Source organism: Pelodiscus sinensis, chromosome 1 (assembly GCF_052426305.1).
Source record: "Pelodiscus sinensis isolate ZL-2025 chromosome 1, ASM5242630v1, whole genome shotgun sequence".
NCBI lineage: Eukaryota > Metazoa > Chordata > Testudines > Trionychidae > Pelodiscus > Pelodiscus sinensis.
In genome coordinates this window covers 13,586,914-13,599,606 of record NC_143052.1, presented here as the reverse complement: position 1 = coordinate 13,599,606, position 12,693 = coordinate 13,586,914, and the positions used below count along the sequence as shown (strand labels likewise).

The 12,693-nt window shown below is 46.0% G+C and overlaps 1 protein-coding gene across 1 annotated transcript; it reads right to left on the bottom strand.

The window, feature by feature from the left end:
• Positions 1-9,983: 9,983 nt before the first annotated feature.
• Positions 9,984-12,367, bottom strand: PNMA1 (PNMA family member 1). Its single transcript, XM_006130661.3, has 3 exons — positions 11,321-12,367; positions 10,636-10,758; positions 9,984-10,217 (listed from the first exon to the last, which is right to left on the bottom strand). Exons 1-3 carry the CDS (start codon positions 12,365-12,367, stop codon positions 9,984-9,986), a joined length of 1,404 nt encoding a protein of 467 aa, XP_006130723.3.
• Positions 12,368-12,693: the final 326 nt, after the last annotated feature.

Here is a 12,693-nt window from a genome sequence, read left to right as displayed (position 1 = left end):
CAGAACTACCGGGCCCCTCGGCAAGGTGGGTGTATGGGAGACTCTGTGTTCCACAAAGGGGCGGGGTCTTTGGTGGAAGGGGCAAGGTTGGGGGCAGCTGCCTTCAGTGCTGTCCAGACCAGGCCACACTTCCTTCCCCTTTCCTCTTCAGCCAGCCCTTTCCATCGCTAGGAGCAACCTGCCTGGGCTCTGGCGGCAGTTTAAGGGTACGTCTACACAGCAGGGCTTAACTTGAAATAAGCTATGTCAATTGCGTATCTTATATCGAAATAGGGCGAATCTACACAGCACTCATTTCAAAATCGAGCATCTTCCTCCAGCTTCCTTTATTCCTCATACAATGAGGGTTACAGGATTCAGAGTAAGAAGTCTTCCCGCTTGGCAGAATTTTGACACTATTTCGAAATAACTGCCTGCTGTGTAGACATGGACTAAGTTATTTCGAAATAGCGCTAGTTATTTCGAAATAGTGTGGCAGTGTAGATGTACCCTAAGGGTGTGTCTACACAGCACCATAAACTCAAAATAAGATACACAATTTGCGTTATGCAAATTGCATAGCTTATTTCAAAATAGGCTATTTTGAAATTTGACATTGTCTACACAGCACCACATTTCAAAATAAAGTGCTATTTCAAGCCATCCCTTACTCCTCGTATAATGAGATTTACAGGGATGGCGAAATAGCGCATCCACTATATTTCGGAATAGTGGACATGTTCAAAAGACATGGGGTAGCTATTTCAGGATACCTCTGGTATCCTGAAGTAACTTTGATGTATAGACATACCCTAAGGCTATGTCTACACTGGGGGGTTCTTGCGCAAGAACGCTATTCTTGCGCAAGAATCTGCAGAGCATCCACACTGCCCATCCTCTCTTGCAGAAGAAGATTTACAGTACGGTGTGGTAAGAGAGGGCTTCTTGCGCAAGAGCTACTCTCTTTTTTAACAGGTGTAAGCCCTCTTGCGCAGGAGCACTTGATGCTTATAGTTCCCTGGATCGTCTTTCTTCCCTTTCTTAAAGATGGGCACTACATTTGCGTTTTTGGGCAGGAGCTCTTGCTCAAGAGGGCCGTGTGGATGCTCAGCAGGGGTTTCTTGTGCAAGAAAGCCCTATGGCTAAAATGGCCATCAGAGCTTTCTAGCACAAGAGAGCGTCCACACTGCCATGGGCGCTCTTGCACAAAAGCACAGCTCTCACATGACAGTGTGGACGTGTTCTTGTGCAAGAAGCCACCAGTGTAGACATAGCCTAAATGTCCTGGGTCTCCAGGCCCACTAGCTGCAGTGAGAATGGAGGCAGGCAGCAGCCCCAGGCCCTTTTGAATCGAAGGGTGCTGGGGCAATTGCCCCTTTTGTCTCCCGCTTCTGATGACAGCAGGGGTATTATGACAACCACATTACAGAATGTGAAGAGCTTGGCTATCACAATGCTGGGAGCAATGTAAATACATTCCCAATGAAGGGCAGCTGATCTCAGATCAGCTGCCATGTGTTGCTTTCTTTCTGGTTATGGTAATGAGAAAACGTTTGGCTACGTCTACACTGGCATGATTTTCCGGAAATGCTTTTAATGGAAAAAAGTTTTCCGTTAAAAGCATTTGTGGAAAAGCGTGTCTAGATTGGCAGGACGCTTTTCCGCACAAGCATTTTTTGAGGAAAAGCGTCCGTGGCCAATCTAGACGCGCTTTTCCGCAAAAAAGCCGCGATCGCCATTTTTGTGATCGGGGCTTTTTTGCAGAAAACAAATCTCTCCTGTCTACACTGGCCCTTTTGCGCAAAAGTTTTTCAGAAAAAGACTTTTGCCCGAACGGGAGCAGCATAGTATTTCCGCAAAAGCACTGACAATCTTACATGAGATCGTCAGTGCTTTTGCGGAAATTCAAGCGGCCAGTGTAGACAGCTGGCAAGTTTTTCTGCAAAAGCAGATGATTTTGTAGAAAAACTTGCCAATCTAGACACAGCCTTTATGTTTAAATGGGGGGAACAAGTGAACAGTTTCCACAAACCAGCTTTTCTTTTTGCTGCAGGAATAGGAACCCCTGACGGAAGAGAAAAGTTCAGTGGGTGTGCTGTCTTAAAATACAGGCAGAGAATATTTGTCCCTCTCTCTCTCTCTCTCTCTCTCTCTCTCTCTCTCTCTCTCTCTCTCTTTCTTTCTTTCTCTCTCTTCTTCACTACCTTCCAGCCATGTCACTTATTTTAAAACCAAGTTTATATCTTACCCCCCACAAAATTGGAAACTTGGACAGATGACGAGGGAGGGATATAAATATATAGCTCGAGAATGCAGGGGATTTATTAGGAAGGTGAAAGCGCAATTGGAATTGCAACTCGCAAGGGATGTGAAGGATAACAAGAAAGGTTTCTACAGGCATGTTAGGAAGAAGGTGATCAGAGAGGGTGTGGGGCCCCTACTGGATGAGGGTGGTAACCTAGTGACAGATGATGTGGGGAAAGCTGAAGTACTTAATGCTTTCTTTGCCTCTGTCTTCACAGACAAGGTCAGCTCCCAGACTAATGCGCTAAGTGACGCAATATGGGACGAAGGTGGACAGCCCTTGCTGGTAAAAGAACAGGTTAGGAACTATTTAAAAAAGCTAAATGTACATAAATCCATGGGTCCGGCCTTAATACATCCTAGGGTACTGAAGGAGTTGGCAAATGTCATTGAGGAGCCTTTGGCCATTATCTTTGAAAAGTCATGGAGGTCAGGAGAGATCCCGGATGATTGGAAAAAGGCAAATGTAGTGCCCATCTTTAAGAAAGGGAAGTAGGACGATCCAGGGAACTATAGGCCGGTCAGTCTTACCTCAGTTCCTCGAAAAATCATGGAGGGGATCCTCAAGGAATCATTTTGAAGCACTTGGAAGAGGGGAACGTGATCAGAAATAGTCAGCATGGATTCATGAAGGGCAAGTCGTGCCTGACCAATCTGATTAGCTTCTATGATGAGATAACTGTCTCTGTGGATATGGGAAAGTCAGTGGATGTGATGTACCACAATATTCCCACAATATTCTTGCCCGCAAGTTAAGGGAATGTGGATTGGATAAATGGATGGTAAGATGGATAGAAAGCTGGCTGGAAGGTCGAGCCCAGCGGGTAGTGATCAATGTCATATCAGGATGGTGGTCGGTTTCTAGTGGAGTGTCCCAAGGTTCGGTTCTGGGACTGGTTTCGTTCAACATCTTTATTAATGATCTGGGTGAGGGGTTGGATTGCACCTTCAGCAAGTTTGCAGATGATACTAAGCTAGGGGGAGAGAGAGATACACTGGAGGGCAAGGATAGAGTCCAGAGTGACTTAGACAAATTGGAGGATTGGGCCACAAGAAATCTGATGAGGTTCAGCAAGGACAAGTGTAGAGTCCTGCACTTGGGACAGAAGAATCCCAAGCATTGTTACAGGCTGGGGACCAAATGGCTAAATATCAGTTCTGCAGAAACGGACCTGGGGATTACAGTGGATGAGAAGCTGGATATGAGTCAACAGTGTGCCCTTGTAGCCAAGGTGGCTAATGGCATATTAGGGTGCATTAAGAGGAGCATTGCCAGTAGATCCAGAGGTGTGATTATTCCTCTTTATTCGGCTCTGGTGAGGCCACATCTGGAGTATTGTGTCCTGTTTTGGGCCCCCAATTACAGGAAGGATGTGGATGCATTGGAGAGGGTTCAGCGGAGGGTGACCAAAATGATTAGGGGGCTGGAGCATATGACCTACGGAGAAAAGCTGAGGGAGTTGGGTCTATTTAGTCTGCAGCAGAGAAGAGTGAGGGGGGATTTGATAGCAGCCTTCAACTTCCTGAAGGGAGGTTCCAAAGAGGATGGAGAAAGGCTGTTCACAGTAGTGAGGGATGGCAGAACAAGGAGCAATGGTCTCAAGTTGCAGTGGGAGAGGTCCAAGTTGGACATTAGGAAATACTATTTCACTAGGAGGGTGGTGAAGCACTGGAATGGGTTACCTAGGGAAGTAATGGAGTCTCCATCCCTAGAGGTGTTTAAGTCTTGGCTTGACACAGCCCTGGCTGGGTTGATTTAATTGGGATTGGTCCTGCCTTGGGTAGGGGGCTGAACTTGATGGCCTTCTGAGGTCTCTTCTAGCTCTATGGTTCTATGATTCTATGGTTCTATGATTAAGTCTCTCACTGCTGAACTCATGTTAATTGCCAAGATTAAAAGTGCAAAACTGATGCTATGTTTTAACACCTGAAAAAGAAAATTAAGTGTGCCGTGGTGTCAAGCTTCCTCTGATTTTAGCCTCTTGCAATATCACCAGTCTTTGCATGCTGAAAATAGCCAGCATGGCCACAGTATAGGCAGGGAGGGGTGAGAACTGTTCTTCTTTTTCTTTTTATGTTCTGTTTTAAGGATGTAACACTTTTTGTTACTTGAAAAATTCATAATAGAGATGGGCCTGATCCAAACCACAAGCATATTTCCTCAAAGAGCTATACAGAGAGTAGGGTAAGTATCTCTGGTCCCCATTTTTACAGATGACAAAACTGAGGCCCAGGACTGTTAAATGAATTGCCTAAAGTTTCACTGGAGGACAGCGTTAAAACCAGCATAGCACTCAAACCTGGACTCAGCTGATTCCAGGGGTCTACAGAGCTTCAGTGATGGCAATTCAAAATCTTGCTCCTTGTCAGTGATTTTTCACTTGTTCTTGGCCCACTTAAATTACATGTATTCATTTTGGCACTTTTTTTGCTCTTCTTCTGAGAGCATACCACTACTCTTCTCCAGCGGTTCTCTATCAAAAGGATCCACTTACAAAGATAGATTGTTCTCCCCCATTAGAATTATTTACATTTTTATTATTTTTTTGCCTAAACTTTCCCCCCCTCTTCCCTTGTCAAATAAAACCAATTGCTTCTTTCTCCTGATCTGGCTGACATTTTTCCATTTTCTCCATAGCACTGAATAAAGCAACTACAGGCAGTCCCCGGGTTACGTACAAGATAGAGACTGTAGGTTTGTTCTTAAGTTGAATTTGGATGTAAGTCGGAACTGGTACATATTGTAGGGGAAACTCTAGCCAAACATTTCTCCAGAGTTCAGTTTTATTCTCCCACACCTCACTTCCCTCAGTCCTTTATTCTCAAGTTGAGGTGTCTGCTGAGAAAAGCCGCTCCGCGTCTCCCTAGTCTATGGGGGGGGGGGGGCGCTAGCTTCGCGTCTCCCTGGTCTCCTGGGGGGGGGACGCTAGCTTCGCGTCTTCCTGGTCTGCTGGGGGGAAGCAGCTAGTGCAGGGTTGCCTCACCCCGTTTGTAAGTAGGGATCCGATGTAAGTCGGATCCATGTAACCCGGGGACTGCCTGTATAAGATTTCTAAAAATAAAATATAGAAGGTTAAGTTTAGCAACAGAGAAACTTGCAATAGAAAAGGGATTTTCCAAAACAGACTCATGTAGTTTAGGTAACACAATTAGCCCTGGAGGGAATGCAAACCAAAGCAAACCAAAAAACACTTGGTAAAATTACTTGCTTTTCATGCTTTCACCGTTGCCCCTTTTAGCCAAATTGTTTTGCTGTTGCGGTTTCTGACTTTACTCCTCAAAGCTGCCTTTTTTTTAATAGGAAGAACTTTAGCTTGTTTGCCAAGGAAGGGATGAAGACATCTGTAAAGTATTACTACATACATTTACTACAGTTAGCCAGGAGGCAATGGAGCTGAAAGTTTCCTCTACCCATTAAAGAATTCCAGCCTACTTATCATATAATTCAGGTCTGTCTTGTTGTAATGTGTACTGAATGTGCCAACAATTAGAGATTCACACTTTTCCATTCATACCATATACTTCATCCAAGATTTTCCTCAATGTTAGAAGATCTTTAAAAAAAACACCTCTCAAAAGAACACATACACACACACAAAACTCCTTTAAGCAAAACAACCCTCTTTGGTTTAGACAGCTGGCTACGCTGTGAGTAGTCAAAAAAAGCCCTAGATCAGCTAGCTACAAGCACTTGCAGGTCATGTACAGGACACAGTGTTAAACATTTTTTTAATAAATCATGATAGCCACTGAGCATATATAAGGCTGTTTTCATGTCACCATGTGATTTTTTTTGAGGCTTGTACATCAGGAGCTTACTGAACTGAGGATTTAACTGTGTCAGAGAGAGGAAAGTAGAGCAAATGTAGTTCAGCTATTTAAATCTTTTGCAGGGGTGGCATCTCATCCAAAAGATTTGAGGGAGTATGGGAAAGTCCTCATTTTTTTTAAGCCAAGTTGACCAATAATCAGCTTATAAAACGGCAGTTGGGAGATCACAGTGAAAAGTGCATGGCCTTCTAGTGCCCCCCTCGGCCCCATAAGCAAGTCCCTATGTGCACATAGAAACATTAAGTTATTTGGGGAAAACACTGGTGTGCTTTTACCATTAAACCCCTTCTCTGCCAAAGAGCCAACAAAAGTTTATCTCTATTCAAAAATGGCCTTAAACTCAGCTACTGCCTGTTGTGCTCTGATAATGACTCTTCTTTTGACTATCTCCTGCTTTCCCTCCCCTCCCACCTTACCAACCCCTTTCTCCCCACAGTGCCTAATGCCTCTTCCTTTAAGCAATGCCATGACTAATTGAAAATGCATTTTCCCTCCCTTTTTACTAGACACATAGTTTATTGTTTGCAAGACTCTGCTTAAACTTGGGAACTCAGGCACTTGTTCTTGGCCCCCTTGAGTGATAAAATGCTGACCAGTTTAATCATTCTCTTGCAATCAAAACACACCAGTGCTAATATCTGTCTGAGCAAATCCAAAACATTCAGAATCTTAAAAACAATTCCAGGCTCTCTCAGATAAATACACAATTTTCTTTCACAACTGGAAGCTGTAAGCTTCTTAAGAAAGGCACAGGGGACATGTACAAATGCAGAAGAATTTTGAAAAAAAACCAGCATTGTCTTAATACAAGAATTCAGTAAATTCTAAAGAGTTTCTGCTTTCAGGGTGCGATTATTTACTGTGGCTGAGCACCACTAAGACAATTAGCTATCACCCATATTCCTACAGATGCACTGAATTTCAGAATATCATTTATCACACAAAACAACTTGGAAGCTGACTTCAACCAACAACTCTGGAGTTAAGTGTTTCATTTCTTAGCTCAGCAGCCGACATAATTGTGTGAGACCTGCACTTTAACAGTTAACCATTAATCTTAAATTACATAAATGTGTCTCATACATATTGACTTTTCACTTTAACATAGTCTACAGAGACAAACTTTCATGGAGATAGCATTTTTATATGTGAATATGATTTTAATGGAATTTCAAGTACTTTCGGGTTTTGCTCATGATGACAACTGGCACAATAAAAGGCTTATGAACAAAGATGTGGTTTAAAGCCTATTCACCTAGCAGAGAGTGACTTTTACAGCATACTTTATCCTCAGAGAAACCTCTGTAGTGTCTCTGAAAAGACAGTCACCAACATGACCCTTAACTATTCACAGCTCACCTGGTACAGTCTATGTACCAAATATTTAAATTCCATGTTATTTGCCAAGAGGAAAGTGGTTTCATTTTCTGGCTTTGGCAGAGAGAAGGCACTTCAGAGGTTTCCAATAAAAGGGTTCCCTCTTCCCAATTCAAAAGAAAGAATGCAAGAAAGAAAATAAAGGCTCCTTGTATTTGCCAGACATTTTCAGCCAAGGGTTGATCACATCCTACAATCTGTTTCTTTTCATTTCATCCAAGGGAGTCAGGGGTCAATTTTAGAACACTCAAAAACATAGCAGAAGTTAACCCCTCCACTGCCACTTTGGAAAGAGATGCCAGAGCTGCATAATGTCCTGACTTTTCATTTCCATCCGTTTTGTGTCAGATCACAGACTATATGCCCAGAGGGTTTTATGAAAAGCTCATTGTTGAGGCATCCTCCATTATGTTACCCAGGAAATAAAAAAATTAGATAATGACCTTAACCATCCCCTTGGTGTGAAGGTCATTTTTTCAAACCACCCTGCTGCATTCATGTGCTAATATAACATTGATAGACCATGGTCATCTGTGGGTGGAATTTGAACCTAGGGCCTCTGGGTATGAGCCTCTATTACATGAGCTAAAAGCCACGAGGCTGTTACTTAAAGTTGTAGAGCAAACTAATTTTTCTCTCTGTAAGTGGTCTTGGTGCCACTAGCTGGGACAATACACCACCCCCAGAAGGTGTGTGGGTTACACTAAGAAAACTCCCATCATTTGAGCTATTAAAATATAAATCTGAGCTCTCAAGATAGATACATTAAATTATGTGATGGATGAATAGCATAATATTTTAGGGGAGATTTCCAAAAACACTTAGACAGCCAACTCCTAGTGGCGTTTTTAAATGTCAGCTACTTAGAATATGCATCTACATCCATTGCAGGTGCTGAATGACAATAGGGTTGGCAGGTGTCCGGTTTTGAACAGGACAGACTAGTATTTGAGCTTTCTGTCCAGGAAAAAAAATTGCGAAAATACCGGACGTATAAATATCCAGTATTTTCTAATTAAGTACATTTTATTATTGTAACCCTTCTGCCAGGACAACTTAATTGCAGCAAGGGCCGGGTTCAATATCTAGGGGTCTCCTCCCAACAACATAATACAACGCCGGCTCGAGCCCCCACTCAGTGACCTGGGAAATCTTACACACACCCCTGAGTGCATCAAAGAGGCAATTCTTCCCCTCTCGCAAGCACAGAGCCTTGGTATAGCAGCAAATCTTTAATAACACAAGGTAACTGACATCAGCATTGAAGTGGGAAAACAACACAACTCAGATTCATAAACCAGACATGAGCAAAGATCTACCCCCCAGCCACAAATCACCCAAGGTCCCCAAAAGTCCAACACCCCAAAAGTCTCCCGAGTCCAGCAACTTAAAAATCACCCAAAGTCCCAAAGTCCAACACCCCAAAAGTCTCTTACCGGGTCAGTGCCGCCCCAGGGTTCAAAAATTCACCTGGCAGAGTTTTATCATCCCAACCTGGGTGCAATGGACGGGGCAAGGGTTGATACACCTTACGCGGTCCACCGGCGGCTCCGCCTGTCCGTAGGTTTCTGCTGCCGCCGTTGGCGCAAATCACTCCGCCACACTCCAACTGCTGTCCTGTGAGCCACTCCACTCCATGGAGCAGTGTCTGCTCTGCAAGCCCGTCTCTGTCCATGCTCCCCGCCCACCAGCTGGTAGGTTCCGCAACTGCTCCACTGGCCACCCGTCAGTCAGGGTATGTCTACACTACCACCCTAGTTCGAACTAGGGTGGTAATGTAGGCAACCGGAGTTGCAAATGAAGCCCGGGATTTGAATTTCCCGGGCTTCATTAGCATAAAGCCGGGTGCTGCCATTTTTAAATGTCCGCTAGTGCGGACTCCGTGCCGCGTGGCTACACGCGGCACGGACTAGGTAGTTCGGACTAGGCTTCCTAATCTGAACTACCGTTACTCCGCGTGAGTTCCACAAGGCGTACAGCTAGTTCGGATTAGGAAGCCTAATCCGAACTAGCTAGTCCGCACTAGCGGACATTTAAAAATGGCGGCGCCCAGCTTTTATGCAAATGAAGCCCGGGAAATTCAAATCCCGGGCTTCATTTGCAACTCCGTATGACTACATTACCCTCCCCCCCCAGTTCGAACTAGGGGGGGTAGTGTAGACATACCCAGAGAAACGAGGAGTACCGGTAGTTCGGAATAGGACCCTAGTCCGAACTACCTAGTTCGAGCCCCGTGTAGCCGCGCTACACGGGGTTCGAAGCAGCGGGGATTTAAAAATGGCGGCTCCCCGCTTATGCTAATGAAGCCCGGGAAATTCAAATCCCGGGCTTCATTAGCAAGTGCGGTATGCATACATTACCCCGCTAGTTCGAACTAGCGGGGTAGTGTAGACATACCCCCAGAGAGTGTGATCCTCCTAGACCTCTCCCTGAGGGTCAGGGATCTTGAAGCTTGATGTGGTGTTCCATACCCTTGGCACTCATGGCACGTCCTACTCATGCAGTGAGAATACCTTGGATCTCTTGCCAAGCTTCTTCCTCAGGCAATCCTTCCACTCCTCAGGCAACGGTGAGTCCCTGAAGTCAAACTTTGCAGGATCCAACGGCGGAGCTTCACACTGGGGTCTCAAAATGGTTTCAGGCTCAAACATGTCTGCAATCTTCTGTCCTGGTCTTACAAACACATCACGGCTCGTTTCATCAGCAGTCAGTATAGTTACCTCTTCCTGGGTTTCAGAAGGCAGGCTTATGACACCACTGAGGACCAGTACTCCTTCAGGGAGCCCTCCCTTGGTCGGCTGCTCTACCACTGCCAATGTTCCCTTACTGCCTCTCAGGCAGGTACTCATGATAATCACTTCTTTTTCTGTCAGCGCAAGTACTACTAAGGGGACCGGGCTCGCGTACCTCAATGGCCACTGGCAAGTCAGGCCTCACTTTTCGTGTGTCCTCAATTTTTCTATAGGCTGCGGCACAATGGGTGTGTATCACCGGGGTGCTCAGATACTGGTTCCCTGCTCGCTGTCGGCGGTAATCTGCAAGGACCTTGAAAAGGCTGCAGTTGGTCCCTATTAGCACAGACACCTCAGAGGCCCCTTTAGGGTCAGGGCATATTAAAGCAGCAGTATCCACCTCCTGTCTTACCCCAGTGATCTCTTCTGGGAATTCCAGGTGTACTATGATATATCCCTGATAGGGGTATTCATCCATGCTGAGGCCACACAGGCCAAGCCCTTTAAGGGGCTGTATAGGCAGATGCCTAAGCACCTGTCGGTAAAAAGACTGGAATATGATGATAGTCACTTGGGATCCCGTGTCAAGCACGGCTCTACATTCTGTCCCTTCAATCTTTACAGTGACCTCCACCCAAGGTCCTATCAATCCAGGTGGGATTCGGGCTGCATGGCTCTTTCCAGGGGAGCCTCCACACCCTGCAGGTCTGGGCGGCTCCCTTCCCAGGCCCTGGGGCCATTTCCTGACTGTCCCCAAATGGTCTTCAGCTTTTGATAAACTAGCGTGGGATTCTCTGCATTGTGACACCTTGCGGCGATGTGCCCACCCTGGCCACACCGGTAGCAGAAGAAGGATTGTCCTCTCCCTTGTTGCCTGGGTGGGGCAGAGTCTCTAAATGTAGTCTTCTGGACTGTGGTAGCAGAAGGTGCCTTGTACCTTGAGGTATTGGCTGAATCAAAGGTATTCTCTAGTTTGGCCACTTTCTGCGTCAGGGCCTGCAATCGTTGGGTAAGTTCCTCTTGAGAATTCACCATCAGTACTGTGGGCATTTGTATGGGTGTTGTGCCTGTCACCCGGTGTGGCTGCACATCCTAACCTCTCCAGCTGCTTGCCTCTCCTCTTCCTCTCGGACCTCTTTTATCAGCCGAGAGTAACTCGGTGGATTGTCTTGCCGTTCCCTTAATCGAAGGTGGAGAAGAATCAGGTTCTGATATTGAATTCCTCTCACAATCTGAGTCAATCTAGTCTGGTCCATTTGCTCTACTGTTACTGCTCCCCTCATGATGGCTCTTTGTAACAATTTCTCCAATCTCTGGATATAGGCAGAAACTTTCTCCCCCTTTTGTTGCTTGGCACTGAGGAACTTGCAATAAACATCCTCTGAACCCTCGGTTCTCCTAAAGGCATGATCAAGGGCCTCTAGACAGCCCTTCACCTTGACCCCAGGGTTACTGAGCTTCAGGGTACGAATCACATCTAGGGCTGGTCCCCTGAGGCACTCTATTAGTGGCCTTCTCTTTTCAGCATCAGGCACCGCCCACTCCTGCAGCATCTCAGTGGTGTGTTCCAGCCAAGGTTCAAATGCCTCCTCCCCAGTTATTGGGGTGGGACCCCCAGAAAACAACCTCAGTTTGAGATAGGGTCCAGACTCAGGGTGGGGTGGCGCAACCTTCTCTAATGCCTGCCCCAGAGCCTTCACCCAGTCATCAGGTGATGGAGTAGCCACCCGGATTGGGACTCCCGGGTCAAGGCCTAGAAGACCTGGCATATCAGCCAAAGTCTTTCCCTCTTTCCCCCAAAAGGCCAACATTTTCTTTAAAAACTCTACATCTGAGGCAGGGGCAGGTAAGGGCTGGATCCCAGTGGTTAACACTGTCCACTCACTAACTTCCCCTGCTATTGTGTCTGTGACCTGCAGAGGGTCCACAGCCAATTGCAGCTCACATAATACAGCAAAAGTCCCCTGCTCCCTCACAAACATGCGCCCACACATTTTGCACTTACTCAGGTACTCAGTGAATGTCCTTAAGATAGGTTCTGTCGAGCCCTCATCAAACGTCTCCGGCACCCCCGGCACCAGAAGACAGTTCTCAGGATTAAGAGTCATCCCCTTGCACAAATCCTCTACCAAGTGTAAGGCCATTATGCAAACTGTAAATTTTCCCGAATCTAACGGATTAAAACACCAACAACAATAATTTTGGGTTTTCCCAATTTAACGGAATGCCCACAACCTGCTTGCGAGGGGTACTGACCCAGATAATCCTGGATGAGCCCCCAAAAATGTAGCCCTTATGTCAGGACAACATAATTGCAGCAAGGGCCGGGTTCAATATCTAGGGGTCTCCTCCCAACAACATAATACAACGCCAGCTCGAGCCCCCACTCAGTGACCTGGGAAATCTTACACACACCCCTGGGTGCCTCAAAGAGGCAATTCTTCCCCTCTCGCAAGCACAGAGCCTTGGT